The following is a 27,990-nucleotide window of genomic DNA, read 5'->3' as shown; positions in this document are numbered from 1 at the left end:
AAAAAAAAACCCGGATTGAGTCGGGCAAGCTTCCGTGAACAAAATCTTTAAAGATATAATTTCAAATGAGTTCTGTGCTTAGTTGTCTGTTAGGTGTACAAATAACACCAGTTCATGCCATAAATTTAGAAACATTTTTGTGTGTGAAAAATTCAAAATAATAAAAAGCAGCATTATTAATATGGAAAAAAGCAAAAAAAGAAATGAGAAATGGCTCAAGACTTTTGCACTGTCTATGCTGGCAAAAATGATCAGTTGTGTTTACACTAAACTACAGATACTCCCTCTCTTGTTTGCCCCTGCGTAGTCGTCATCGTAATATTTCATTTTTTAAAGGTTTCCTACATAATCCTTACTTGAACTTTCCCCTAAGGCTCACATTATCACTGTACATCCAGCCCCTTCTCATCTGTGATATTGATCGTAGCGCAAGTGTGTGCCAGGTAATCTAGGAAATACGACCAATAAATTGTTATACACTTGGATTGCTTCATTTGTTTCAGTGTTTTGGTATTGGGTTTAACAACGCTGCTTGCTGTCAGAATTAGGCAGCTCAATTTGACCATAGGCAACATCAGGGTGGAAACGGGGTGGGGGGAGTTTGGGAAGTATTGAGCCTAGGCAGAAAAGTTTTATTTAGCCATTTTTAATAAGGCTGTTTTTGCCCCCCAGAGATAACTGGTGGATCAAAGGGCACGATCTGTTCAGCTTGGGGTCCAGCAGAGATGATCAGCTTTGCTGACAGCAAAACAAAAGCGAAGTGAAGGATGCCCTATCTGGCCTCAACTCCGAAGGCTCCATTAGAATAAAGGCAGATGAAACAAAGACTGGCTAACAGCACATATGTTGTAAATCATTATCTGCTGTCTGATAGATGGACACGAGGAGAGAGCTGAGCCTACAGAAGGGTGTTTGTGAACAGCTGCTTAATGTGCAGTTTTATGCTATGCTAGTTACATGCGAAGAAAACATCATTACTGTCCAAAAAAACATTTAAACAGGAATCACACACACACACACGCACACGCACACACACACACACACGCGCACACACACACACGCACACACACACACACAGACACATCTATGTTTCCGATGCATTAGCAAAGAGTCCCCTCCAGTGCCTCAACCACATCAACTAAAAGCAGCCAGGCAGATGGCAGCAATGAGAGAAGTGCAGAAATAATTCAATAGTGAACCTCTCTAACCTTTACCTGTGGGCGTGAGCACCAGTCATTGATTCATGCAGTGCTTGACAGCACACTACACACCACCTGAGGAGGGTGAGAGGAGGATGGATGAAGAGAAATGGATGAGTTTGGTGAAAAACACAAAAAGGATAATGCGAGTGGGAGGACAGCTCTGCAGTGTGTTGGTGTGTGTGACATTAGAGGGAACTTTCCACAGATGGATACTGAAAATTATTCTGGATTTGACTAGTTTCCTCCGACACCCCGCCTGCCTGGCTCTCCCCTCAGCTGGATGTTGGCAGCAAACAAACAGTTTCGCACCAGGTTCGGTTGTGACGCCACAGGAGGATGCCACTGATCACACAGCACTTTTCAGATCTGAGGCTTTCAGAAGCTTGCTTTTGGATTATGAACACAGCCGACTTGTCTTAAACAAGACTTAGCAGACATTAATTATGCCATTAAAGCAAAGTTTTCTAAAGATTTGTTCATGATTTCAACAACACAGAAGATGTAACTGCCTGCTTTTCAGAAGATGATCCAAGACTCAGATGGGACATTATCCGTGTTCCTTTGGGTCCGCCAGATATATCACTGTTTGTGTTTGTCTGAGCTTTAAGCTCAAAGACGCAGAATGGCTTGGATTAGCATTTGGGATTAATGAGGTTTAACATGGGCAGGTAAATTTACACTATAGGTGCGCACCTGGACTTTAGAAGCCAATGAAAATGTTTCAACCAATCACGTATTAGTTTGTCTCAAACAAATTTTCATTTTATTTTGTATGTATTGTCAGAAGAGTTTTTTTTTTTTTAATAAATAAACTTTCCATGTAGACATGATTATTAAAGAATATGTACGTAATTTACTCACATTTAGCTTTGTAGACATTGTTATGGGAAGCAGCAGAGGATATTCAGCAAAATGATTCTTTGTAGTTGGATTTCTTTTTGTTGACCTCACAGACAAAACATAAGGACCTTAGAATAAAAAAAAGGTTCTCATTCTTCAACTTGCTGTTGACGTACGCGTTGCCTTTAACTGTCCTCTGCATATTTTGTCATTTGAAGCACTGAGATGCATTGATCCATAATCTAGAAAGCAAGCGAATGTCAGCCTTCATACCTGCTGCCCAGTAAGCATCCAGCAGGGATGCATCAGTTAAATTCGGCAGCACAGTGACCGTTATGGGGAGGAGGCCTTTTTTTTATTATTATTATTATTAGAATGTGCTTAAATCAAGTAGTGTTTTAAAAAAATGTTATATTAAAATTATGCTGAGCTCAGCAATTATTCTAAATGTACTAATCATGATTTGTCTGATAAAATAAGGACAAGGAAAATATTTTTCATTTTTAGTTTTATTTTCCTATGCTAATAATCTTTGGTTGATGAATAATTCACCATGTGTTTTTTTTTTTGTAACTAATAGAAGACCGTTGTAATACCACAAACCATCTAAAGTACAAGAACCTTAGAGCTGCAAGATCAACAATTTTTGCTTTTACCTACATTTTTCTTCTCTGAATCAGTTTTAACCTTTAGTGACTCTTTAAAAAAAAGAAGACAATGTTTTCTGTGAACTGTTGAAAACAGAGTTTTGCTTGCGTCAGAAAAAAAAAAAAGCATAACGTTTTATTTGCAATTTGATGTGAAATCTCCTTGAAAATATTAAGTATTGTTGAAGATGTTTTCTTCCCAATCCAGTTTGGTCAAAGCTGTATAGCAGCTCCTGGCCGAGTGAGGGTTTCTTGGGAAATGAGCCCTTGTCATGCATATGGTGAATATTTCAAGCAGTTGGGAAAGCTGAGATGGGGCACATATTTGTGTGTGAAATGTTGAACAGAGAACACAGCGAATGTGTCTGAATCCATGTCACAAGTCGCTGTCAGCCTAACGTACGAGCCTGCACTCTGAGGCTTTACTCGATCAGAGGTGATACGGGGGCCAGGACGGCAGCCAGAATTAAGAAAAATGGGCCGGTTTTTGTCATGTTAAACCGGCCAAAAGAATCTAATTAGACGAGGGAGAGTGAATGGCAATAGCGTCTTTGTTTAAGGGCCCTATGCAGTCACTTTTTTAAGGCCTTTGTTCATTGGCCACAATAGCTTCAGTTTGCGCTCTTGTTCTGGGATCTTCTTTTTTTTTTCTGACTCTGCAGTCAGTTCCTGTCCGTTCCACTTTGTCTCGCTTCACCTCCATGCTCTGGTACTCAGAGTCACAACAGGGCAAAAAAAAAAACTTGCCCCTCCTGCTCCTGCACTTTATCATAATCCACCCCATACCTCCATTCCTTCCTTCGCCATCATCGTTATCCTCTACAGTTCATTCTGCCCTGATGTTTCTTTTCTCTCTGCACTGCTGTCGTGGATAAGTAGTGAGGGGAATGATTTACATGTGGTCTTTGTAATGATTTAGATATTTACTTAGATTATTTTTATAGCAAGCTTTTCAGAAGGTATAAAGTAGAATATAATAACAGTATTCAGTATTTTAGGTTTTTTTTTTTTTTGTCATATGTCGCCTTTTTGCCTAATAGCAAAATAGCCATAAATTGAAATCACTAATAATTCAACAACCCTCCAAATTGGTGCACTATTGAAAAGTACTTGACATGTGTAACCATTGAGGTATAAGTCACCTCTTAACAACAATTTATCCTTTCTTATTGTGTTTTTTTTTTTTTTCTATCTGAAGACAGAGGCCATATTTGAATTATATGAGCCATTCAACAAAGAGAAGCGCTCACCCTCCATGATAATTTGTTCACAAGCAATTAAGCCTGCTCTTAGTACTAGATAATAGTTCATGAAGTAGAATTTCATTTGTAGATCTTCTATGATGGAAAATGTAGCTATCCCCTCACCAGCAACTTTGTTATGTATGCCTGCTCAACTGCCTGTCAAGACAATTAGCCCATCATTTGAGAGGAAGCCAGCACCAACATGGAAAATTGAAACGGACGAGCCACTGCTCTAGATCACACTGACGACCACTTGTACCAGCAAAGAACAGAAAACTGCAATTCGGCTTCCCAATATTTCTCGATAACCGATGCCGCCTGGTCCCGAGGGTCTGGATTTCAGTGGCAGCAGTCATACGATAGGGTTACAATTTGATGTAAAGCACGGCTCCATCTTGGCTTGTACAAACAGCTCAGGCTGGTAATGGTGGTGTAATGCTATGGGGAATATTTTCTTGGGCCCATTAGTACCAAGCGATCATAATTAAAATGGCACTAACCTATCTGTGCATTGCTGCTGACCACTTCACCCTCCTGCGACCATAGGGCTCCCATCTTCTGGTGGCTAATTCCAGCAGGATAATGTACCATGTCACAAGGCTCAAATCATCTAAACCTGGTTTCTTGAACATGACACCATATCTCAGTTGGGATGTGGAGGAACTGGAGAATCACATCTTGGATGTGCAGATTTGCCACATGGATGCCACGAAGGGCTAACTTTGTAATAGTCTTGTGTACATAATAAAGCAGCTGCTGAGTATAGAACTGGATAGATTCATGTATAAAACGAAAGGAAGCATATTTCTAAAGATGCCTCTAAGTTATGGTCTATCACAAGCAAATTTTTGTTCAAAAAAACATAACGACGCACCTCGGTGTATTGAGTGGACTGTTAACGGCTCTGTGACTTACGAAAGTGTAATCATGCATGGTAAAACTGGGCCCAAGTCGCTAACCAAGGAGCAATCTTGTGTGCATTTAAGTGTCCTTTTCTTGTTGCAAAGGTCATTCATAACTTAGTCACGCTACTGATGTACAGTGAGAGATATTGATTGATTAATGCATTAAGTGCTCACAATCCATTAGGTTCTGTGAAAGAGACTGGAGAAAAGACTCCTCTCACCATGTATTTTCACCTCTCTGTGTTGTTCAAAGGGCATGTTTTTTTTTTTTTTTTTTTTTCCCCTCCTGGCAAACTTTGAAGGGACAAAAGCCAGAATATCTGCCAAGTAATGCATTTAAAAAAAGATTGGTTCTCATAAGTGTCAGTTCAATTAGTCTGAAAAGCTTGACAAGAGATTGCTCTTACATTAGCCTCCTGCTCATGCTGACCCAAAAAGAATATGTTTATGGGCTTCACTTGAAGTAGAATGAGCGCAGTTTAGCGTTTAGTGTTTAGTGTTTAGAAAAGACTCTGGGATTAAAAGGATTGCATGTTCAGCCAGTACTGCCATTTCAAGGTGTAGTCCTGACGGCTGTTATCCGTTCAACGAGGTGTACGCACTCCTAGACGAATTCAGTTTCTGTTTTGAACCGATTCCTTAGATAAATTAGAGTAAACCCAGAAATGTGTTTAACTAAAAATATATATATATATATCCCTGAGTGGATTTTTGCACAGTTCCTCAGAGGGAAAGGCTCCTCTGTGTTACAACTCACCGACAAGAAAGAGGTAACCTTTATTGTCTGTGCCCTAAGCAGGTATGCCTGTGTAAGAGGCCTGAGAGTCAGTCATTACCTTCGAAACATAGGCTGCATTAGAGATTCATAACAGTGTGCCATCTCTGCACCTTTCATCTCTACTAGGGCCAGCTCCATTAGGATCTTTTATCTTTGTGCTGATGGCTGCTGTTGATAATGGGGCTGCCGAGAAATCCCAAAAACTAAAGGCTCAACTGTATTGGGTCTCTTTTTTTCCTCAGCGCACGGTCGAAGATATGTAAACTCCTGTTTGCTGCATTAAAAGCCAAAATGTAATATTTCTTCCACTTTTCAGACGTTTATCTTAAAAATGATATCTATTATTTGAAGTTTCTCTCCCCTGCTTTGAATCTGTCCCGCTGTGAATGCAGCCTGTCTTTTAAACCTGCACCCCCCTTTTAAAACTGCAGTCAGATTGTAGTGATCAGCATGAAGAAAACTAAAATATGTAAATCATAAAAAAAAAAAACATAAATATTCCTGGAGCACTGTTTTCAAACATCTGCTGCCATCTAACTGCATAAGCTTTGGAAGGTTAAATGTTGCTAATATATTGGTATTACCGAGCCCCCTGTGCAACTGCTTTAATGATATCCCATGCAAAGCCTCATTGAAAGCTTTGCTTTTGGGCAGACAAACATGACTTTATAATGGTATAGTAATTCACGCGAGCCAATGTTTTTCAAATGTTACCGTAATTATGAAAAATATTCATACGTTTCCCCTACATTGCCATTGCGGCACAAATCTCATTTCCAAGGCGAAGCGGGGAAGGAGCACACTGAATAATCATTGTGTTTAATGCTCTGGTCATAATCCCAGGTTTTATGATGGTTTTCTAATGATTTTCTAATGATGTTAAATATTAGTAGAGAGTACAGCCATAATTCGAACACATGCGGCCATTTTTTTTCCCCGGCGCTCTATCAGCACACCCGATTGCAACTACAATGAATATTGCAATGGGAATGAGATTTAAGGGCCATCCCTTTCGGTGTTTTATTTTGCCGTCTCCCCTTCTGCCATAAATCCTCATTGCTGTGCTCCTGAAACCTCCGCCCTTGTCTGCCTTTCCCAGGTGGGAATACAATTAGGTGCAGGGGCCATTTCATTCAATGCCATTGTCTGTCCACTGCAGTCATCCGTTTCTAAGAAAAAGTAAAAACAAAACAAAAAAAACAAAAAAACATGGGAAATATTAAAAACAAGGAAGCAAAAGGGGTGAAACATAGTAAGAAATGTACACAAGGACTGAGAAAATATTCATCTGTTTTCAGAGGTTATCCAAGCTTTGTTTGTGATGAACAACAATGCTGAGCAAAATATATATTGCAGACAAAGGCTTTGTCTCCTTCCTGTGCTTTTTCGATGAATTACACCTCTCCACCCCCTACCCCAAGCTTTTTAATTAAATGGCTGCAGCTCCATCTCTCTATCCGTAGCTCCCCATTACAGGGGCTAGATAAGGGATTGCTATCTGTAGCATGTTAAGAAAGGCTGCTGGGCAGCCAAGCCTCATGAAATTTGTCACAAGATCTCATTTTCCTCATTGCCAGACGTGATGCTTATAATTGATGTGGAGGCAGCAGTAATTTATTGGCCGTCCGCAATTATCATCCCCTTCTAGCAGGGGGATGTGACTGCAATTTATAAGTCTGTGCATGTGTGTTGTTGTGTGGAGGTGGGTGGGTGTTGGGGGTGACATTATGTCTTATAAATGAACACAAAAACATGTTTCTTCTTATTGTGTGGTAGGCGAGTGAGTCCGTGCGTTTGCTCCTTCAGAATGCACATTTGGAAGGAGCTCATTATAGACAATATGGGGGCTTTAATGCAGCTCCAGTTTGTTCATTTGAGGTGCAGAGACTGTCAATGTGCCAGCTGGACTTTCACACTCAGCCAGGGGGTGGAAAGCCAACCAGAAGCCTGGGAGGTGAGGAGGTGGGGGTCAATGAGGACAGGCCAGAGGGGCAGAAGGGACTGCTGCTGCAACCTATTGTCTACAACTACCCCTCATGTCTTTAGGGTATGTTTCCAAATTATGACAGCACTAATCCCTGAGGTAGTTTGTCAATAATCTGGCTTCCAGAGACGAGTAGGCTTAATGCAGTTACTTACCAATATGTTTACTTTTTTTTTTTAATTCTCCCCCCTCTAGAATATTTCCTATAATGCTTCTAGTTTCATGAGTGTACATAAAGTCTCTGAAGGAAAGAAAGCAAAGCGTCTATATTACACCAAATGGATGAGAATTTTTAAAACACAGCTGAACCTTCCTGTCCTTTGCTTACGTTCACAGAGGCCCAATTGATCTAAATAGCTAATCTTTAAGATACCCACCCTATTTAATTCAGATGAATTATTAAAAAAAAAAAAACTGTGTTCGTTTCTTTGGAGAACGTAAAATAAGAACCTAAAATTCACTGAGATCCACTATTATTCATTATTATAAAGCCTACATTTCCTTAAGGCCTCAGGCTACTCAAGATGCAGCCTGTATTTCTGTTCAGAGTCAAAATCACTTTTCCCGCTTCCGACGACTACTTACGTCTCATGTTCTTTCCCTCCTCTGAGACTCTTTGATATTGTCTGTTCTGAACACGAGTCACAGGTTTACTGGCTGGTGCACAGATATTCCTGTTGCACAGTGGTAAGCTCCATGGTCAAAGTGGATTGCTGTCATGCCATGTTGAGGTAGAGAAAGAAGAAGACGGCTGTCACTAGAATCCAAGGTGAGCATGCTTCAAAATGGAACCGGTTTGTTTTGTATACCTGCTCGCCTGTTGTGTGCAGTTGCCAAATTAGACTTTCAAATCAAGAAGCCAGTGGGAGACCAAGACTCTAGTTTCTCCTTCCCTTTAATAATCATCCCTGTTTACTCTTCAGGGAGTCATCTTTATATATTTTTTTTTTCTTAAACGCGCCCTCTAAGCAGGGAGACGGTCTTTAATAAAGCAAGCAGGCAGTGCGCCATTTCAACATGTGAATTACACAGGAGAGAATTGAGAGATGGAAGCAATAGAGGAACACCGGAGGAGGGGGGCTGGGGGGCCTGCCGCTACACCCTTCATGCTATTATCTTTATGGCATAGCAAAACACGCTTCAGGCAATCAGCATGAAATTGTTAATTGCTCAGCCCACTTGTGTGCCACTCGGGGGACAGGGGCAAACAGGAGGTCCCACACAGAGTAAGTAAGAGGTGTCCGTCTGACTGCCTGCTCGTCTGGCCCCCCCACTCGACATTAACACTGTCCGATGAATCCGTTTTCTCTGTGCCGCTCCCAGTGAACTCCACAGGCAGATTTTCTTCTTTTTTATTTTTTTCCCCCACATGGTGTATTTAAAGAAATATTCATGGAATATGTTTGTGTTACAGCTCAGTGGGCGTAGTTGCAGATAATAGCTCTTTGTCATCATCTTCCCTATATCTATATTTACTTATCTTGCAGACACATACGAATGAGTCTGTGGCGTTTCGCTTGTGGATTTAAGGGGCCTGTGTGTGGTGTTTATGCAGAGTGCAATGCAGGTTGTTTTGGAGCTAAGGAAGCGCGATTTATACGTAAGAGAACTAAAAACCTGCTTAAAACATCTGCATTAATGGGATATTGGTAAATGAAGAACTCTTTTTTATTCTTCTTCTTCTTACACTCTCCTAGTTTTGAAGAGGTGGCTCCAGGTGTCTTAGAGGAGGATATTTAAGACATCTTTTTAAAATGAACACCACCCCTCCTGTTACACGCTCAGTCATAACATAATGCCCCTCCTCCCTGGCTATCGGTTTTGTTCCTGTTGGAAAAGAGAGGTAGAAAGAGCAAGGTTACATGGGCGTCATATTAATGGGCCCTGTCATGCGCGTGGATCGTCTTAGGCATGGAGGAGGATGAGCGCTCAGAAGGTGTTGTCTTCAAATAGGATTTCTGCGAGTGAGACATCCTCGTTGGTTGATATCCCCCCTCCGAGCAGCCACTTTCTTATAGAATGATCTGTTATTAGGCAAATGAAGTGCTGCGGGCCCAACGGTAAATCCCTCCACTTTGTCATGGTGTGCTTTCAGTTATCTCACCCCACTCCCTCATTCATTGGTGATGTTCTACCCACTTCACCACGTTATACCAGGCAACCACATCCTAGTGTTTGAAGTCTGTCACCCCTTTTTGAGCAAGGATGACGGAGGAAGGATTCCAAGTTGTAATCTGCGCCTTCTTAAAAGACACACTGATCTTGGAAAAATAGTCGGCTTTCACCTTAAGACTTGTCTTTAAGTCAAAGACTTGTACAGCGGGAAAACTGGATCCATGGAGACAATGTTCATATATTTTCATTTTAACCCGTTATAATTCACATAACAAGCTGATTTCCCTTTCTTCATCTGGGATTGATAAACTCTCGTTTGACTTAAACTTGTATTCCAGACCCCATGACAGAGGGAAGTCAGTTGAGATTGTAAGTGGGGTATGGTAAAAGAGAAGCGGGTAGGATGCATTGTAACGGCTGGACAGGAATTGATTGCATTAATTGATATGCCAATATGTAAGCTTGTTACATCCACCATTGCTAAGGATGATGGCTAACAGGTCCAGCTGATCAATGGAACCAATAAAGGCTTCATCCATTAATGAGGAATGTGGTAATTAATGTTATCCCTAAACCAATTACCTCAGGCGGTGCATCTTCAGGAGAGCCCAGCAAATAGTCCAACCAGGTTATCTCTGTTACACTCTTGGCAATTTTCACATGCTCGCTCCTTAGTCTGCTCTGAGTTAGCATGGCCGTAAAGCTGTAATCTTTCCCAGAGCGTTCACAGCGTTTAAAGCGAAATGTTAGGCAATGCTGAAGGTTATCAGCCAAATTAGAATTGTTTTCTGAATGGAGACCTCCTTAACAATGTGCTAAAGTCATGCTAACTGATCTGCTGGCTGAGGAATGCAATAATAAAATCAGTCAGACTCATTGTCTGACCAAATCCCATTCATCTCAAATGTGTCTTTGAAATTTGAAGCTGAAGTTATATGGTTGTGGTTGGATCCTCTTCTTCCAGTCTGGCTATACATTTTCTAGTTTTCTTTGGCACTATCTGAAACTTTCAACTGATGAGCAAAGTTTCAAATTCTACACTGCTGTCAGATAGCAAAAAACCTTAGTCACCCTCATTGTGTTTGCTCATTTCATTTATATGACATAGATAAAATACAATTTGGATTTCGTAGCTTGATCCATCAGCTTGGTCAAACAGTGCTACAACTGTGGCAATTCTTGCTCTGCTGGTGACCCGACTTTGAAAACTAATTAAAGATAAGTCAATAAAAAAGATGTGATGTTTGCTGCTTTCCTGTATCTATTTACACGCTCTAAATGACTTGACGAGCAGCCCTCAGATGTACAATTTGTTGTATGCTTGCTCATAAACATGTGCTCATCAATTTATCTCTTAGTGGTGAAAGTCTTAGGAAAAAATATGGAGAGGTTTGTTTGTTTTTATATTGTCACTGTTCCTTCCTCCGCTGATTTAACAGAACAGGAAACTACACAATGTGTGAAATGATGACTTATTAGTTTGGACAAGCCCCTCAGACCAAAATCCAGTTTATCTAATGGGTGTTGCAGAAGTGCAGAAAGGTCCATCTGTCTCTCTGGCCATTATCTGAAGCTTTAATCGGGACTTACAGCAGGGCAGGCTAAATAAACAGTAAGTAAGTTGTCTTGGGTGGAGGAACGTCAATGCCTGCAACTTGCTCAAGCCTTCCCTTTGAATGGTTCTGTATTGACCCCTAAGGACCCCACGAGAATTCCCTAATTGAAAATTAATATTGAATCAATGCAGCTGGCCATTTGCATATTGATTATAAACATCCAGGAAGGCACCAAGTATGTCTGGGATCAATAGGGCCCTTCTGCAGCAGGCCGAGAGCACTACATCACATGGCAGCTGCCTGCTCCTGAGGTTAATGACTGCTGCTTGTTAAGGAGTTCTTGTCAGGTAGAATCCAGCTGTGGGGTCTTTTGGCTAAAGCTAGGAAAGTGAATGAAGAAGTAAACTTTAATGGAAGAATGTAGAGAAGGATAATCTAGCAAATTCTTTAAATACCATAGTGATGTTTGAGCAAACTTGGTGTTGTCAAACTTTATCGTGTATGTTGTGTATTTTTGGCTTGGTGCCCTGCTGTTGAACCCTGATTAAAACAAACCTTAAAGATACCTATATACTAGTATATATATAAAAAAAAAACTGGATATTGTATAAGAGTGCAATTGTGCAATATTTTTTCCCAGTCGTCTCAGAAAGTGCAACTCATATGTTCTATAGAATAATATATTCCAAGCCCTTGTTTCTTGTAATTTTGAGGACTATGGCTTATACACAATGGAAACCCCAAATTCAGTGTCTCAGAAAATTAGAATACTGTGAAAAGGTCATTATTGGAAACTCATGGCGTCACACCCTTATTCGCTAATTAACTCAAAACACTCCTTAAGTTTCCTGAGCCTTTAAATAATCCCTCACTCTGAGTCTGTTGGTTGCACAGAAAGCTGACTTGACAGATGTCAAGATAACGGCCATCGACACCCTTCACAAGGAGGGTAAGCCACAAAAGGTCATTGCTGAAGAAGCTGGCTGTTCAGAGTTCTTTATCCAAGCAGTACCTAAACAGAACATTGAGTGGAAGGAAGAAGTGTGGTAGAAAAAGGTGCAGCAACAACAATAGGGAGAACTGCAGCCTTGAAAGGATTGTCAAGCAAACTCCATTCCCTCTGCTGACGAGCTGTATGTAGATGCAGATTTTATTTTCCATCAGGACATGACACCTGTCCCCACTGCCAAAGGTATCAAAAGCTGGTTCAGTCACCATGGTGTTCATGTTCTTGATGGCCAACAAATTCCCCTGACCTAGAAAATATAGAAAATATATGGGCTGCTAAGAGGAAGATGAGAAACACCAGAAACCAACAAGACAGATGACCTGACTCCAGCTATCTGGGCTTTCATTACACTTACGCAGTGCCACAGGCTGATCGCCTCCATGCCATGGCACATTGATGCGGAGATTCATGCAAGAGGAGGCCTGATCAATTACTGAGTGAATGGAAATGTACATACTTTTCAGAAGTCTGAAATTTGTGGTTAAGGCATTTTGTTTTAGATTGGTCTAATGTGATATTGAAATGTTCCAAGACATTGAATTTTGCAAGCCAGAATGATTAAAATGGCAAAAATAAATAAATAAATAAATAAATAAAAGCTTCAAATATTTTACTCTGTGCATAAAATGTCAATTTCTCTTTCTGAGATGACTGGCAAGAAGCGTTGCACTTTCACTCACAATCCTAATTTCTTTAAAAGTGCCAGTACTTTGAGTCACAAATTAGGGTTTAACACAGATTAAAGTGAAACTCCTCTTGTTATTTTCCACAAGTTTAAGAAATGTGAAGAAGTTGAAGGCGGACGCTCCCAATTGACCCAAAAAGGTGTAAGTCGAAGAAATAACAGACATCTGCCAGCTGCACATTACACAGTGTGTCACAACCATTCCTCGCTTACTGGGTTAGCTTCAATAAACTAACGGATCTTTCACAAACTGATTCTCTGAAGCTGCAGAGAAGACCTGGTGTGAAACACATGTTAGAGCAGCTTATCGTCCAGTCTATGAAAGACAAGGTTTTGAATTAATGTCTGTGCAATTTGAGTCCACTTTTCCCTTTGCTGGAGCCCACCGCCACCCCCCTCCAGCCCAGCCCCATGCTCTGCACTGGGAGATGGGGTCTGGTAGCCAAGAATGGAGTGTTGGGACCAGAAAACCAGGCTGCATCTGATTGCTTCATTACAGACCCTTTCATTGACTTGGTTGCACTGAACTGATGAACTCAGGCAGTGGACAAGAGCACATAATGGGTAGAAATGAATTCTCATCACAGCCTTCTCAAGAGGCCACCGGTCCTGGCTTGAGCCAACAGAAACCATGGCTGAATGAAGAGGAGGGATCCGTATTGGTGCCTATTCATGAGCAAGAGCCAGGACTGAGGCTGAGGGCATGATGGAGCGTTAGGATGTTGGATCAGTACACAGGGGAGGAACCACAAATCCACAGAGAGCCACATTATCGTAGGCAGGGTGTTTTAATGATTAGTTTAGTGATTAGTGTTTGCTTTCTCCTGGTAACTGACACCCCTGGCATAACATTTTCTCAATTGTTTACTCCAGCAGTTCTCCAGAGACGGCCCTTTGCTAGTTAGAGGCCCTGCCTTTAGGCCTTATAGTTGCAACAAAACGCCAACCAGCGAAGATAAATAATTAAATTTGTACCTTACCGGGGCTCTCAGCCCAGCTCTCAAACTTTTGGCTAATGAGTGAAAAGAGTCTTCCACAGCAAAGACAATAAGAGCTCCTATTATATTAAAAATAACCATAACAGCAGCACTAACAACAACATGCATATACAATAAAAATGCAAGATGTGGTAAAACATGGTACCAATTTAGCAGGAGGGCCAGGTCTCTGTAGGGGAGAGACTGTTAATTCCCTGACCATGCCTCTGAGAGGGTATGAACCTCACAACCCAGACCCACTTATTTCCATAAGTCTGTGCTCAGTCAGCATTAAACAGAGGAGAGGCTTGTACTGGAAGAGCTGGTGTCCTGTGAGTACTTACGATGCTCAAAACACCAGTGGGTCTCTGTGAAAGTTAACGTTACGTTAAATAATGTCGCGCTGTATCATCCTAACGTCCTGCGAATATGCAAGACTCAGAAATCCTCTGACGGTAGCTGGCACCTTTCTGAGAGCGCGCTCTGCTCTGTCCTCTTTATGCCCGCTGCCACGGAGCCCCCACCCCAACATTCATACCTGTTCACTCAGCACAAATTGGATGCTGCAAAGCCATTTAATTGGCCTCTACTTCAGAATCCAAGGACATGTGAAACTGTCTCTCTAATATCTGCTCCCCTACAGAGCTGTTCTCAGCTGTGTTTTTTAAAAACTGATTTTTTTTTATTTTTTTTTTCCAAGGTAAGGATGCGTTAAAGCTTTTGGACATCAGACAGCCTTAAAACTCGAAAAGGAAAAAAAAAATCATTTGACCTCAGTGATTGTCACTGGAGAGAGTTGAGGTTTTTCTCTTTTAGTACAGGGTAAAAGATACATGAGCAATATGAAACTCTACAAGTCACTTTGTTTCTTTTTTTATTTCTAAAAGATGGTCTGTGTGATGGCATCTTTTTTTTCTTTCCTCCTTTCTTTCTGTCCTTCCTTCCTTTCCCCCTTCCTTGTTTTCTCCCACTTCCTCCTTTTCCTTCCTTCCTTTCCTTCTGTCTCTCTTTCTTGTCTTGTCTTCTCCCTCTCTTGTGGCTGAGCCAAAGTTAACTGAGTAGCAATGTTTGACTGTAATCACTCCAAGGCTCCTTCTCTGGAGAGCAGCACAGCGGGCAGCACAGTTCCTTCCCTGTAGGAGGCTTCAGCTCACTTTCTCTGTCTTACAGCAAAGCAAAATTCGCTTGCATTCAGTCACACCTGTTTAAACTTTATAGCATTTTATTAAAGGATAATTCATCCACTAATAATCAGCAATGGTCAAAAGCAGTTGCAGGTAATCTGTGCTTGTTTTTAAAGTCAAGTGCCGGACATTTTTGACATTCAAGTAACTCTTTTTATTCGGCACTGCATTCCTGCATCTTCTTGTGTAACAATCCAGCCTCTAATTGTACCCTATGCTTTGCAAATAAAACTTAAAGATCTTTGTATAATTAAGAAGTAAACGACCCAGGCATAACTGCGTGAAAGTAAATTACTATACATAAATAAAAGAGAAGCTAATCACACGAGTTGTTTTTTTTTTTTTTTTTTTTCACCTGCCCTAAGCCTTTGCCAAAGGATCAAGAGCAAAACGTTGTATCTCAGTGGACTTTTAGTTGTTATGAACTTATGCACCGATTTTGTATAACATTATGAACAGTTGCCTAATAGTGTCTTGGTCTAAAATAGCCCTGACCCAGTGTGGCATAGATTCCCCTGGACCCTTGAAGGTGCACTGTGGTATCTGGCACCAGGATGTTAGCAGCAGATTTTTATTTTTTATTTTTTAAAAAGTCCTGTAAGTCGTGAGGTGGATTGGATTTGTTTATGCAGCATATCACACAGATGCTTCATCGGATTGAGATCTGGGGAATGTGGAGTTTTTACGTTGACACCTTATACTCTGTTGTGCCTCTCAAGTCATTCTCGAAGCATTCCCCTCTTGTGGTCGGAGACATTATTCTGCTGAATGAGCCCAAAGACATAACTGAGTACTTTCTACCAAAAGGCTTTGAAGGTCTTAAGCGGTGCTCAGGTCGGTGCTGTTTTAAAACGAACCTCTGTAAGAATGACAGGAAGCGAGGTTAACTAGCAGAACATTTTCCAAGGCATCACTTTGCCTGCACTGGATTGGCTTCTTCCCAGAAGTACATCCTGGTGCCAGCAGACTGGAAACCCCCTACAAGATCTACAGTTGTGTACGTACTGTGTCCATCAGAATGTTAATCACTATCTGTAAGTGATCACAAGGTTGAGCCTGATTGGTGCATGGTCAGTGTCGCTGTTGTTTCCTTTAGCTTCACAAGTACACCAGGAGTCTCTGTGGATTTGAAGGTTTGAAGCTTTGACTTTCTTTTTTTTATCAGTCTTTTTGGATTGTGATGTTTTCTTAAATTCAATTAGTTTAATTGCGTTTTCTATAACTGCACTGAAAAATGGCTCGTCATTTTGTGTTTATTTAAAGCGAAAGGCAGCCTGCTTGTTACACACTTATTGATAGCAGTATACAAGGTAGTTACTATTACTTTGCTGCTGAGAGTGAAAATAAAGATTTCCTGAATTAAAAGGATCCTCAGACGATAGCTCAGGCTAATTGTGTTGGATCTTGCATATATCTCTAGTTGTACATCGTTTGTAAGGCCTAAATGCTGATCAGTTAGGAAGGCCTTTACAAGCCGTGTCCTGAGTGTGTGTTTTTGGGACTGCTCTGCTGCCAGAGAGTCTGATAGCTCTTGAATTATTTATTTATCAGGCTGCTGGACGGTAGTCACAGCGACCTGGGCCCCTTAGTGGCTGTCTGACGACATCTCTCCTCTGCACTGGCCATTAACGGACAGGGGAAGGGGTGCTAATGAGCAGGGGGCACTCTGTGCATAGGACCGGAGTTCTCTAACCTTCCAATTTTTTTTGCTCCTCCTGCACACCGACCCGCCATGGTGAATAAAGACGCAGCAAAGATTTGCAAAGATCTGAGTGCAGAACTTTTTAATTAGGTAAAAAAAAAAAAAATGAGGTTAGCCGAAGAAAAAGATTGGGGTGGAAAAGAAAGATAGAAACAACCAGCCGTTTTCCTATTAAGGCGAAATGTCAAGCGCAGTGGTGGAGCAATAGTCTGTGTGCATCCCTTTGTTGTCCTCCCTGACATTGAAGGCTAATTTTTCATGGTTATTTGAACTGGAAAATGAAAGAGAGGTTTGTGATTATTTCCTATAAATGACAACACAATCGCATTACGCTTCAGTACAAACACAGAGAGGATATTGCCTTTTCATATTTCATGTGAAAGTAATGGATGGTCTATGCAAAGAGGGGCAGAAAGAAAGACAAATGGTAAAAGAAAGCTCCCTATGTTTGATTTGTGTTAGAAATTGAATAGATGGAGGTGGAGTGAGCTTTTTTTTTTTTTCCTTTGCCCAATATGTGGTTGCTCTCTCAGGATGTTTTAAAGTGCCTCTGCAGTGTAATCATTGGATTTCTTTAGCAATTAGCCATGAGTAACCAGCCAGTTGCAACCGAGAAGAAAAGTTTCCCTCCACATCCACTACAGTCTCTGCAAGAAAAATTTATATCAACACTAAGGTATCCTCGTGTGCTTTCCCCATCCATAAATGTATAGCGGCATGATGTAACAAACAGAAATAAGTGTAATAAATGAATAAATAAAATGAAACACATCACACCTTTCTCCACCTTTCCTTTCTACTAACATAAAACATCTGAGCTCAGCAAGCCGCTCGACCTTTGAGAGCAAACACGCATCAATGCTACCCCACATTTTAGATTTGAAATAAAATTGATTAGCAAAATTGGTATTCATAACCTTGTTGGATTCTGTTTTATCTCTGCGTACGCTTTCATAAACAAACAGACGGTCAAGCTCAGGGCTTTGGATGGAAACGGGGAGGCAATATGACCACAGAGGAGGATGGCAAGCCCGCCTACTCTTGGGAGGCAAGCTGAGAAATATGTTTGTGGACTTTAAGTTTACAAAGATTTGAAGAACTGAAAGGAGTGGGGTGTGGGGTCTTGTACCAGCAGGACTCATGTAAATAGGACTCATGCGGGAGCTATAAGCCGGACTCTAAGCACGTGCAGCGGTAGGGGCTGCATACATCCCGCCATGGCAACATTGATTTTCTGAGCTAATACCACCACAGAACGGTCCACAGGCAGATGGAAGCACTACAAAGATATGCAAATGGTACATTCGATAAATCGACAGACAGAGATCTTTTTCAGACAGTTCACTGTACTGGTCTGCAGTGCCTAAAAGGAGAGATAAACAGATAAGTACCTGTTAATGGACACAGATATACACAAGTGTGCACACTCAGTGAAACATAGGGGGGGACCTGCCTGCTACCTGGAAAAAACTTGGATCAATGGGAGAAATTCATGTTAAGCAGTGGGGCTTCAGAAAAGCCCATGAAATAAGTGCTCGGACCATTCAGGATTATCTTTTCATATGAAAAGGCCTTTTTAATGTGTCGCGCTGCATTTTGTTATTTTCAAGGCTTTCCTCAAGAAAGCTTTATGCACTACAGCTTTGTATGGTAAAAAAAAAAAAAAAACAAACTGTGGGTATAGTCGCATTCAGTGCACTTATTAGTTAGATATGAAACAAAAGCTGCTGGGTGTATGTCATATATAATAGATGTGGGCTGTCTTGTTAAGCCCAGCAGGCTGTATGTGGCAGCGTCTCTGTGGAGAAAGGCTCTGAAGCTTACTATACCTGGTAATTAAAGAGATTTTGTGGCAAAAGCCAAACATCAGGAGAGATGAGCTATGAACAGAAGAGCTGTGACAGTTTCAGGTTATGTGATTTTTGTGTGTCCCTCTTCGCCAAATGAAAAATCAATACATTTTCCGGGTTATACATATTCAGAATGTCCACCGTGCTTCCGCCCTGATGGAGAGCGGGGCCGGCGTGGTGGGGGCCGAGTCGGGAGCCGGGTGGGGGCGACGGGGGGGGGGGGGGGGGGGGCTAGAGTGTCCGCCTGTCATAACTGTACCATCGCATTTTCCAAGCCACTGGTGAATATTTCAGAGTTGATGTGATTGCCCTTCATGACAGCGGTGATGCCTTTTTTTTTTTTTTTCCCCATCTATCCCCTCTGCCCATGAACTGCTTGGCTTCTTTGAATAGTCACAAACAAAGTAAGGGGATTGTAGTTTGAGCTCGAGGAAAATGAAGAAAGAAAAAAAAAAAGGCGCATTAACAAAAAGAGGTTGATTTAAAAGCAGGCAGAAGTGGAAGACGATAAGCATAAATGCATGGTGAGACGGGGGCGGGGGGGTGCATGCAGGATAGAAGGGGTAATGGGGGGATGGCTTGCTGTACCGAGTAACTAAAGAGGCAGAGTGACTCTTTGTGCAGGACAATGTCCCTCAGGCGGAGTAGATAAAAGAGTATTGCCCAATGATGCTTTTGCCCCTTATCCAGGCTTTCAGCCTGCCATTCTATCAGGGAAAGGGGAAAAGTACAGCCTGCATCTTCCATTGTGGATGTAATATGTGTTAGTTTGCAGCCATCATCTTAGACATTTAACAAAGTCAGGGTTGTGTGTGTGTGTTGTGTGTATCAGATGGAGCTGAAGAGTGAGCAGTCCTTGCATGCTCAGTCCCCGTCCACAGCCACATTAACCTAGATCCTCCTCTCCTTTATCACCCCGAGTAAAACACAAAGACAAAAGAATTGGAGCAGCTGCACTTTACTTTATTTGTAATGTTTCTAAACATGTCATTACTGCAATAAGTATTTCTAATTAGTTTCCCAAGAGGTAACACATTAGGGAAAATATTTTTAATTGAATAAGTACCAAGAGCATAGAAAATGGTTAAATGAGCTGCAATGAGAGTGCTTTTTAAATCTTTTTTTTAATTTTTTTATCCCCCATAACACGGAACAATATTGACTTTGAGATGTAAGGGGAATCAGAATGAGGACCTATAGGCTGGTGTGATGTGCATGTACCGAAGATAAAGCAATGGCTCAAATAAGGAGGGGTTTCTGACACGCTTCCATTGCAGCTTCTAAAGCTGTCTGTGATTAACTTGCTCTGTAAAGTTTTTTTTTTGTCGTTTTTTTTTCTTTATTAGCTGCCCTAACTCTTTACCCCTCCTCCACCCGCTGCACCTTCTCCTCTGCCGCTCTTGCGCCCTTTTCGTTCCTCCTGCCCTCAGCCCGTTGGAGACACAAAGTATTCATTCACATTTGGATCCTGAGGTCAGAGCAGGGCCAGCAGGGAGAGGCCAGCGAGTCCCCCCCCATAGACAGGTCAGGAATCTAACACGTAACTCTGACCAGCAGCGCCGAAGTAGCCTTGCTCGTCTTTCCTTTCAAAGACCGTGATGCTGTGTGGGAGAGCAGGGAGCGAGGGCATATGTGAGTGGAGCACAGAGACAAAATAGACATTCATTTTGCATGAGCCAAACTCCCTCACATTCGGCGCATTCATTTCCTGAGATATTACCACACTGGGTGCTTTAATTTGATGCAAGTACTGTTGCTTAGATTTCAATTGTTCCACATATCAGTTTGAGTGTTTTGACAGCCATTTCAAATATATATGTATATATTCATTGTGTCCATTCTTAAATTATTTTCTTATTTCAGCATAAGTAATGCAAGTGGCAATTATTGTTTCTGATAATGTCACCTTACAGCTTATTAGATGCTCGTGAGGAACACACATTTTGTCTCTGTTTTCTGACATGTTTTTCTCAGTTGAGGTTTTTATGAGGTGCACCTTGTGAAGACTCGAGGAGAGAACTTCTAACAGTGTCGGTGAAGGTGGGGGTGGTGGTGGTGGGGGGGGGGGGTATTAAAAGTTGGAAGGATTTTGCTGTTTATTTTGCTTTAGAAGAGGGAGGAGTGTCCTGTGTACGGAGTGCAGAGGTGCTGATATGAGGAGCGGACAATGCATGAAAGCTCTCAGCATGGGTCCTGTGTCTCATTGTCCCATGGTACCCTCCTGTCACTTTCATTTTGCGCCCTCTAGTCCAGAGTCAGGCCAACTTTAATACATGGAAGGGGAGCACCGGGTGCTGGGGGAGGCAGAGGGGGATGCTTAAAAGACGAAGTAGGGGAGAAAGATGGAGTCTGTGAAGTGTGAAATAAGATTGCTTTTTATCCGACAGAACAGCGCTATGGAAAAGGAAGCTGTCCACCCTGGGATAAAGCATGGGGGGGGGGGGGGAGGACGCACACCTATCTGATTTACTGTACAACCCTGTGACAACCTGGCTAAAACTGATGACAGCAGCTTTGATAATGATAATGAGAGTAATGAGGGCTTAGAGACGGAGCCACAGCCAGAAGGAGGCAGAACGCAGCCTCCCTTCCAAGAACTCAGGAGCCCGGCAGAGGAAGAAGTTCAACTCATCCCTCACAGGGGTGATCCAGGGCACATGCATGTCAAACGGCAGCAGGCACTAGTGTTGTTGTCTGAGAACCGAATATGCAGCAGAAAATAGTTTGAGGACCACGGGAGCCGTTTTCAGGTGGGACTGGAGTTCCGCACTTTTAAAAGGCAGTTACCATCATAGCGGTATATTCAGCTGAGGCCGCGGACGGAGGAGGAGCCTGACCCAGTGAAAGATATCCAGAGTGACTATTATTACTTGCTGCTGCTCTTCTCTACAGTCTGGGAAGGAATACTGGAAAGTGCAGTGGTTACCATCAATTATTTATTAGGCCGTTTGTGCTTGTCAGTCTGATTAGCATTAGTGTAATCACTGCTCTTCGGGGGGAAAAAAGGAAGACTGCTCTCTCTCATCTGAAGGTAATCTTTCCATTTTCAGTGTCTCATCTTCACCGGACAGCTTTTGCATAGCATCTGCTTTTGTCATCTCCACATATTTCTTCCCGTTTTCCTTTCCCCATGTGTTTCTGTCTGATGCTGTTCGGCCCCTTCCCCCCGCACCTCATTAATGTGTGCGAGCAAGTTGCTCTCTCCTAGCTTGTATAGAGTGACACCTATGGGTTTGAGTAGGCCTTTGCAGTCACAGGCAAGGAAGAAAAACTCATGGGGAAAGGCTGCAAAGCGCCTGAATGATGTGTGTGCGTGTGTGTGTGTGTGTGTGTGTGTGTGTGTGTGTGTGTGTGTGTGTATGTCTGTCTGGGAGACGCTGGAACAGAGAGCCCATGAACTGTCCCCACTGAGTGACTGGCAGAGCAGGGCTGAAATTTATATGCTCAGAACAGATGAGTTTAATCTTTGTGTCGGCAATAGGCTTATTCAGCTTGCATGATTAGATTAATGGAACTGTTTCATATCATTGTATTAGAATGGTTAATGAAGACAATTAATTAGAAGACAACCTTCAGGCTATTGTCCTTTACATCTTTCAGATTTGGGTTAGAAATGGCCCACTGCCATAGCTTTGAGTGTTTCTCCTAATCTATTTCCAGAGTTAATCTGCAGCTGCAGTTTTAGTGTCTCTTCCATTTGCATCCTACTCTTAGGCCACTCGTGACCTTTCATTAATTAAAGTCGACCTAGCTTTAATCATTCTGTAATGCGGTTGTAGATGAGACAAGAAATGGGCAAAACCATTTGCCGCTTAGAGATGTGAAAGCGCTGCTGGAATCATACGTCTGCATTTCTGTATAAATTATGTATGGGGCTCTGTGTTGTGCAGGCTCAAATTGTCATGCATGTTGATTAAACATCTCGATAAAGCAGAATAAAAAAAAAAAAACATGATGGGGAAAGAAACGTATGCGTGCACATACGTGCAGGTAACGTGTTTGTGCTCGATTTTTGGGGGCGGGTACACGGAAGCTAAATAGCTTTAAAATGTAGGCTGCCTATCACGGTAATGTTTGAGAACAAAGTAAGTATTGATGTGTGGGTGGAGAATTAGTCTCACTACATGTGTCACATGGCAGGAAATGACACATTGCCCCATTTTTAAGGGTTGAAAAAAAATTTACCTGGGGATTATTTTGTAATCTAAGCACCTATGCAGCTGCACAGCATCCTAATTCTCACGCAGCCGTGGAGATTTATGCAGACGTGAGGTAGATGGGATTAAACGACCATGCAGAAGATTTTGGACTTGTTTAGAGGACATTTGGTGTTTCGGAATATTCTAGATAGAATTTAGATTTTTCTTTTTTTACATCTAAAGAATAAAAAAAAATGACTTAAGTATTTGCGTTCTAGGTGTCAGCCTCACCCTTTACAAATGTTTATTTAAACAATGGATTGTCAGATTGGCTTTGGCGATAATGTTTTACATCAAAATCCATACACTTCTCACTCTGCTCAGACAGCTGTTTCCTACAACAACTGTATTGGCAAGCAGGAAGTGCTTGCTAGTTCGTGGTAGGGAATACAAAAGGTGTTTCCTGTTCAATTATTGTATTGTATTTTTTATTTTTTTTGCTACTGTTTTTTGTTGCAGCATAGCCTCTTTAAGCAGTGAAACAGCTATGTGAAAAGTTATGTTTCTTATTGTTCTTGTAACCATTCATTTTTAAGCAACTGAGGATTTTTTTTTGTTTGTTTGTTTGTTTTAGGATGCATCTCAGTTGTGACTCTGGCTTTGATAAGCATGTTTGTTGATGAGCAGGAGCGTTCACTAATTGAGAGAAGTAAGAGGGAGTGATGAGGGACAGCGTAATGTCATGAAAGCGGTTTTGGCTCATGGTATTCCTGTAGTGAGCTCAAACTAGATGCGCGATGACTGCAGGGCTGAATACTTGACCAGGATATTTCAGTAGCTGTTGTACTTTTGTCAATATATCAATAGCTCATAGAGTAGAGACCGAGGCATGAAAGCATTTTCAAAAGAGCATTTAAGTACATTTGCTGAGAATTAGCTGACTTGTGTAATAACTGATAAAGCCTATCGACTGCGGCCTAGTTTACTGTTGTCAAATCAATGCTGTTGCATGCAAGTCTCTCTACTTTTAAACAAACTTAACAGGCAGAGGGGATGTTCACAGGGCACTGGAGGGAAATAAACATGATTGATGCGCTTTTTATTATCTGTTTTTGCTATCTTTTCCTCTGTGTGTTACTTACAAATGGAGTTATTGGATATCCATTGTTGGGACTTTGACGCTCCTAAATGGCCCTGATATATCGAGCTAATGCTTTTAAGATGGTTACAGGGGATTTCTGACTTTGACTTGGCATAAAAATACATTGAATTGTTGGCCTGAAAGTTTTAAATATTTATGATTTTTTAATAGTAGAATAACAGAAGAGAAACTGGGTTATTGGTATTGGTTAGTAATTTAGCAGATTGCAGCAGGGGACAGTAAAATGTGTGCAAGAGAATGGTGTGTGATAAAATGTCTATTTCTTGAAGGATGCAGTTATTTTTCCATCTACTAGAACACGTGTCTTTTTTTTTCTTTTTGCAGTTTTGTATCCATACTAAATAAGAATAAAAAAAAATATTCTTTCCTCTATGAATCAATATTTGTTTTCCTCTTCCCTCATGATTCAACTCCGATTTAATAATTCAAGTCTGACTAAATATTAGTGTTCTCAGATACTACAGCAATAGAAAGCAGATTCTGTCCTCTTTGTCTGCTAGCCTTGCAACTATGTGTCAGCAAATGTAATTGTTGCAAGCTCCTATAGAAAAAAAAAAAAAAAATGCTGCCGTCCCTTTAAGTGCTTCCACCAATTCTGATGGTGTGGTGATTTACATATTCCGGTCTCCCTCCCCCTTCAGGAGAGCTGAGCGAGGATGTGGAGGCTGCTAGTGAGACCACCACAGATCAGGAGGACCAAACCAAAGACAGAGAAAGTGGGGGGGAGAAGGAGCTCACCAAAGGGACAGGTAAGGCCAACATTAATACACTTTTTTTTTTTTTTTTTTTTTCAGGGAGCACTATACACAGCTGCACGGCTGCAGCTCCTGAGAGATGTAAACAATTGGCCTTTTGTCTAACTAAATTACACTTACTTTAATAAATTAAAAACAAAACAAAAAAAAAAAAAATTCACAGGCTGTTTTAAAATGATACTATTCAAATAAACAACCCTGCACACTACGAATTTTGCTAGGAACAATACAGATAGGGTAAGCAGTATGTATATGTGATAAGTTGAGGTGTCATGTGACTCTTGTTTTGTTTTTGCTCAATAGATGAGCAGGGCCCGTGTGCAGACTCCCGTGTGATCCTCATTCTCAACTTTGCGGCACACAGAGTTGGACACCAGCAATACTGAATGCATAGGATGTTTGTTTTAATATTGGGATTTCTATTTCTATGTTTATCTATTATGTTGTGTGTATGCGTGTGTGTGTGTGTGTGTGTGTGTGTGCTGGGCTTGTCTTCAGCAGGGGCCTGAGCTCAGGTTGAGGGGAGGCGTCTCTGGTCTGAATTTCTGATTAAGCTTGCTTCTTTTCACTCTTCGAATGTTAAACACTTTCAGAAACCACATGAACATTTTTAAAGAGCTCTGTTAGTAGTTTTAAACCACCCAACTTTAAATACTTTTGTCGAAGTGCACGCTGAGATTTTCCGAGAACTTAGTCGCATGATAATATTTACATCATTTCAAATTTCATCAAATTTGGCATACTTGCAAGAAGTGTTTAAGTAACTAGAACATGTAATGGAGTCCCAATATTATGTTACCATTAGGGATGGGCAATTGTTTTGTTGTTCACTTGCTATTAGAATATAGAAATTGATGATCCTTGCAAACCCCCCAAAGGCCTACAATCTGACATTATTGCTTGGATGGGTATTTCTGCAGAATTATTTTTTTCCGCTGCCGATTCCCTAAGAGCATCAAATATTATAAGCTGTGATTAAATGCAATTAATACATATCATTTAATGGTACTTGCACTATCTAATGTGAATCATGTGCTAATAAAGCCTATTTGTTAATGAGTATATTTTATTTATTTATTAATTTTGCTTATGATGCTCTGACGACATGCAGAGAGAGATGACATTTTGAATACTTTTTTATCATTGCTTTTATTATTGCAACTAATAATAACATTTTTAGTTTATTTTGCTAGCTCAGAGTTGTTATGATTCTCCACTAAGAAAATATAATCGTTTAAACATGTCTGCAGCTTTACACACACATTCTGTCATGATTTAATATGTTAAAACAAATGTTAGCAAGCTGAATGTAGCTGTAATATTGTTTGGAGCAAGAATAAAAAAAAAACATAATAGAAAAAAAAATAGTTTTTCTACAAATTGACAGAGGCATGAAAACAATGAAACTCCAATAAATGAGAAGCAAGTTCACTTCAATTCAAAATGAGGTTCTTTCCCATTACGTACCATGCATGTGCATCAGAGCATCAAAGTGCGTCGAGCTCAAAAAGCTTCATTTACTTACTGATTGCCTTGCTTTTCTTTGTTGTCTTTTTTTAAGATAAGAAAATTTAACCTTGTTGCAGTTCTCTCTTCTCAGCTCAGCTAAACCTGAACGGCTGTAACACCAAAAACAAAGCTGCGAGTTTAGACGTCTATCATACCATGGAAAGGATGCTTGATTTTAATGACTCTGAACAGCATCAGGCCCAGATATAGATCCTCTTCACTTGTCTAACTTCTTGCGTCTAACTTCCCTTGTCTAACTGTGAGGTGTTTTGATTTACACGAGTCAGGTTAAAAGCTGTAAAATAATCTGCACCTTTTGCATACCAAAGTTTTTATAAAGTACAGATTAGGAAAAAAAAAAAAAAAACTTCATCACAGTGTTTGAAGCCTTGCCTTTGTAAAACATCTTTGATATTTGAACTTCTATTTTAAATGAGGCTGAGTTGTTTGTGCTCTTTGAAAGGGCGACACTCCTCTTTGATGGAAGAAATAATGATATGCATGCCTGACTGAATATGGCTAAAAGTATGTTTTAGCACATCAAAATAAAGCACTTTAAAAAGCATTAAAATGAGCTGGCCGATTAATAATTCACTCATACCTGTGGTGCACAGGAAGACGACTCCTTGCATTAGGATTCCTCCTTTTTGAAAGGCATGCAATTTGATACAACCATATTCAGTTCCTTTCCTCCTCTGTCAGTCACTAATCAGCAAATAAGAGTGTTTCTGTGTTTTCACAAAAGAAATATGTGCTTGCATATGAAAAATTTACAGCTTCCCCGCAGCTTATTAGAAACGCTTAGTTAAAAATAGCATTGCATTAGGGAACCAGGTCTGAGGTTCTGTTTGATGTCAGTGGAAAGGAAGGTGGGTGGGTAGGATGGTGTGGTGGGTTCAAGGCTGTGTTGGGAAAAAGTAGACAGCTGGAGTTTAATAGGAAGGGTCCTTTTTTTTTTTTTGTACTTCCTGCATATTTAGAAATACAATACCAATTCAGAAGAAAATGCAGAAAAACCTGTCTTGTTGGAGCGACGCCTCACAATGCATTTGGTGAGCAGAGGAGCACTTGTTTGAGCTGTTGATTATCAGTTAACGTTGCATAGGACGTTACAACATGGCTGATCTGTTATCAATCAGAAAAAGGTGTTCAGTCTGCTAACGTCCAACCCAGAGCTCTTGAATTCTGAAATTCATCATTAGAACGAGTGAAGTACTTCTTCTCATCGTTGTCATGCTGCTGTTGGAACGGAGCGCAACATTGTTCCCGTTACAAATGACAGCCACTGTCAGATAGACAGCATTAGTGAACACAAAGGGGGGAGGGGGGAGAGGAAAGCTTCCTCCTTTTTTAAAGCCACTGTCAATCTTATTTTCTCTTTCTTGTTGCACAGCTCCTCAGTATTCATTAAAATCATTTAGAGGTACATCAGAAGTCTTTGTAAAATGCATATGTATTTGGCCTGTCATCTCTTGAAAGATGCCTTCATTATTCCATAGCTTTTTATTTGTAGGCAGGGACAAAACACGTTTGCGCGCGTAAAGGCACGCAATGTATTTAGCTGTCTTTTGCTTAAGAAACACTATATGTTGTGCAACTTTTGAATTATCATAATTGCATTCAGACTCAGATAGACAAAAAAAATGTAAATTCAAAAGTAATTTGAAATGGTATGTGAATTCTAGCTACAGCTGCCACTGAAGGGTCATCTTAAATGATATGCATGAAATATGTATAAATTGATAAC

The 27,990-nt window shown here is 41.0% G+C and overlaps 1 protein-coding gene across 1 annotated transcript in view; it reads left to right on the top strand.

The window, feature by feature from the left end:
• Positions 1-27,990, top strand: part of zfhx3b (zinc finger homeobox 3b) — a 141,384-nt gene that overhangs the window by 88,209 nt on the left and 25,185 nt on the right. Inside the window, exon 6 of the mRNA XM_014972913.2 lies at positions 24,621-24,728. Within this exon, the coding sequence (XP_014828399.2) occupies positions 24,621-24,728 (108 nt within the window). The remainder of the gene's footprint in view (positions 1-24,620; positions 24,729-27,990) is intronic.

The sequence above is a fragment of the Poecilia mexicana genome, unplaced genomic scaffold (genome assembly GCF_051168715.1).
Source record: "Poecilia mexicana isolate PSO_F unplaced genomic scaffold, ASM5116871v1 scaffold_3, whole genome shotgun sequence".
Lineage (NCBI taxonomy): Eukaryota > Metazoa > Chordata > Actinopteri > Cyprinodontiformes > Poeciliidae > Poecilia > Poecilia mexicana.
This window is presented reverse-complemented; position numbering and strand designations above follow the sequence as displayed.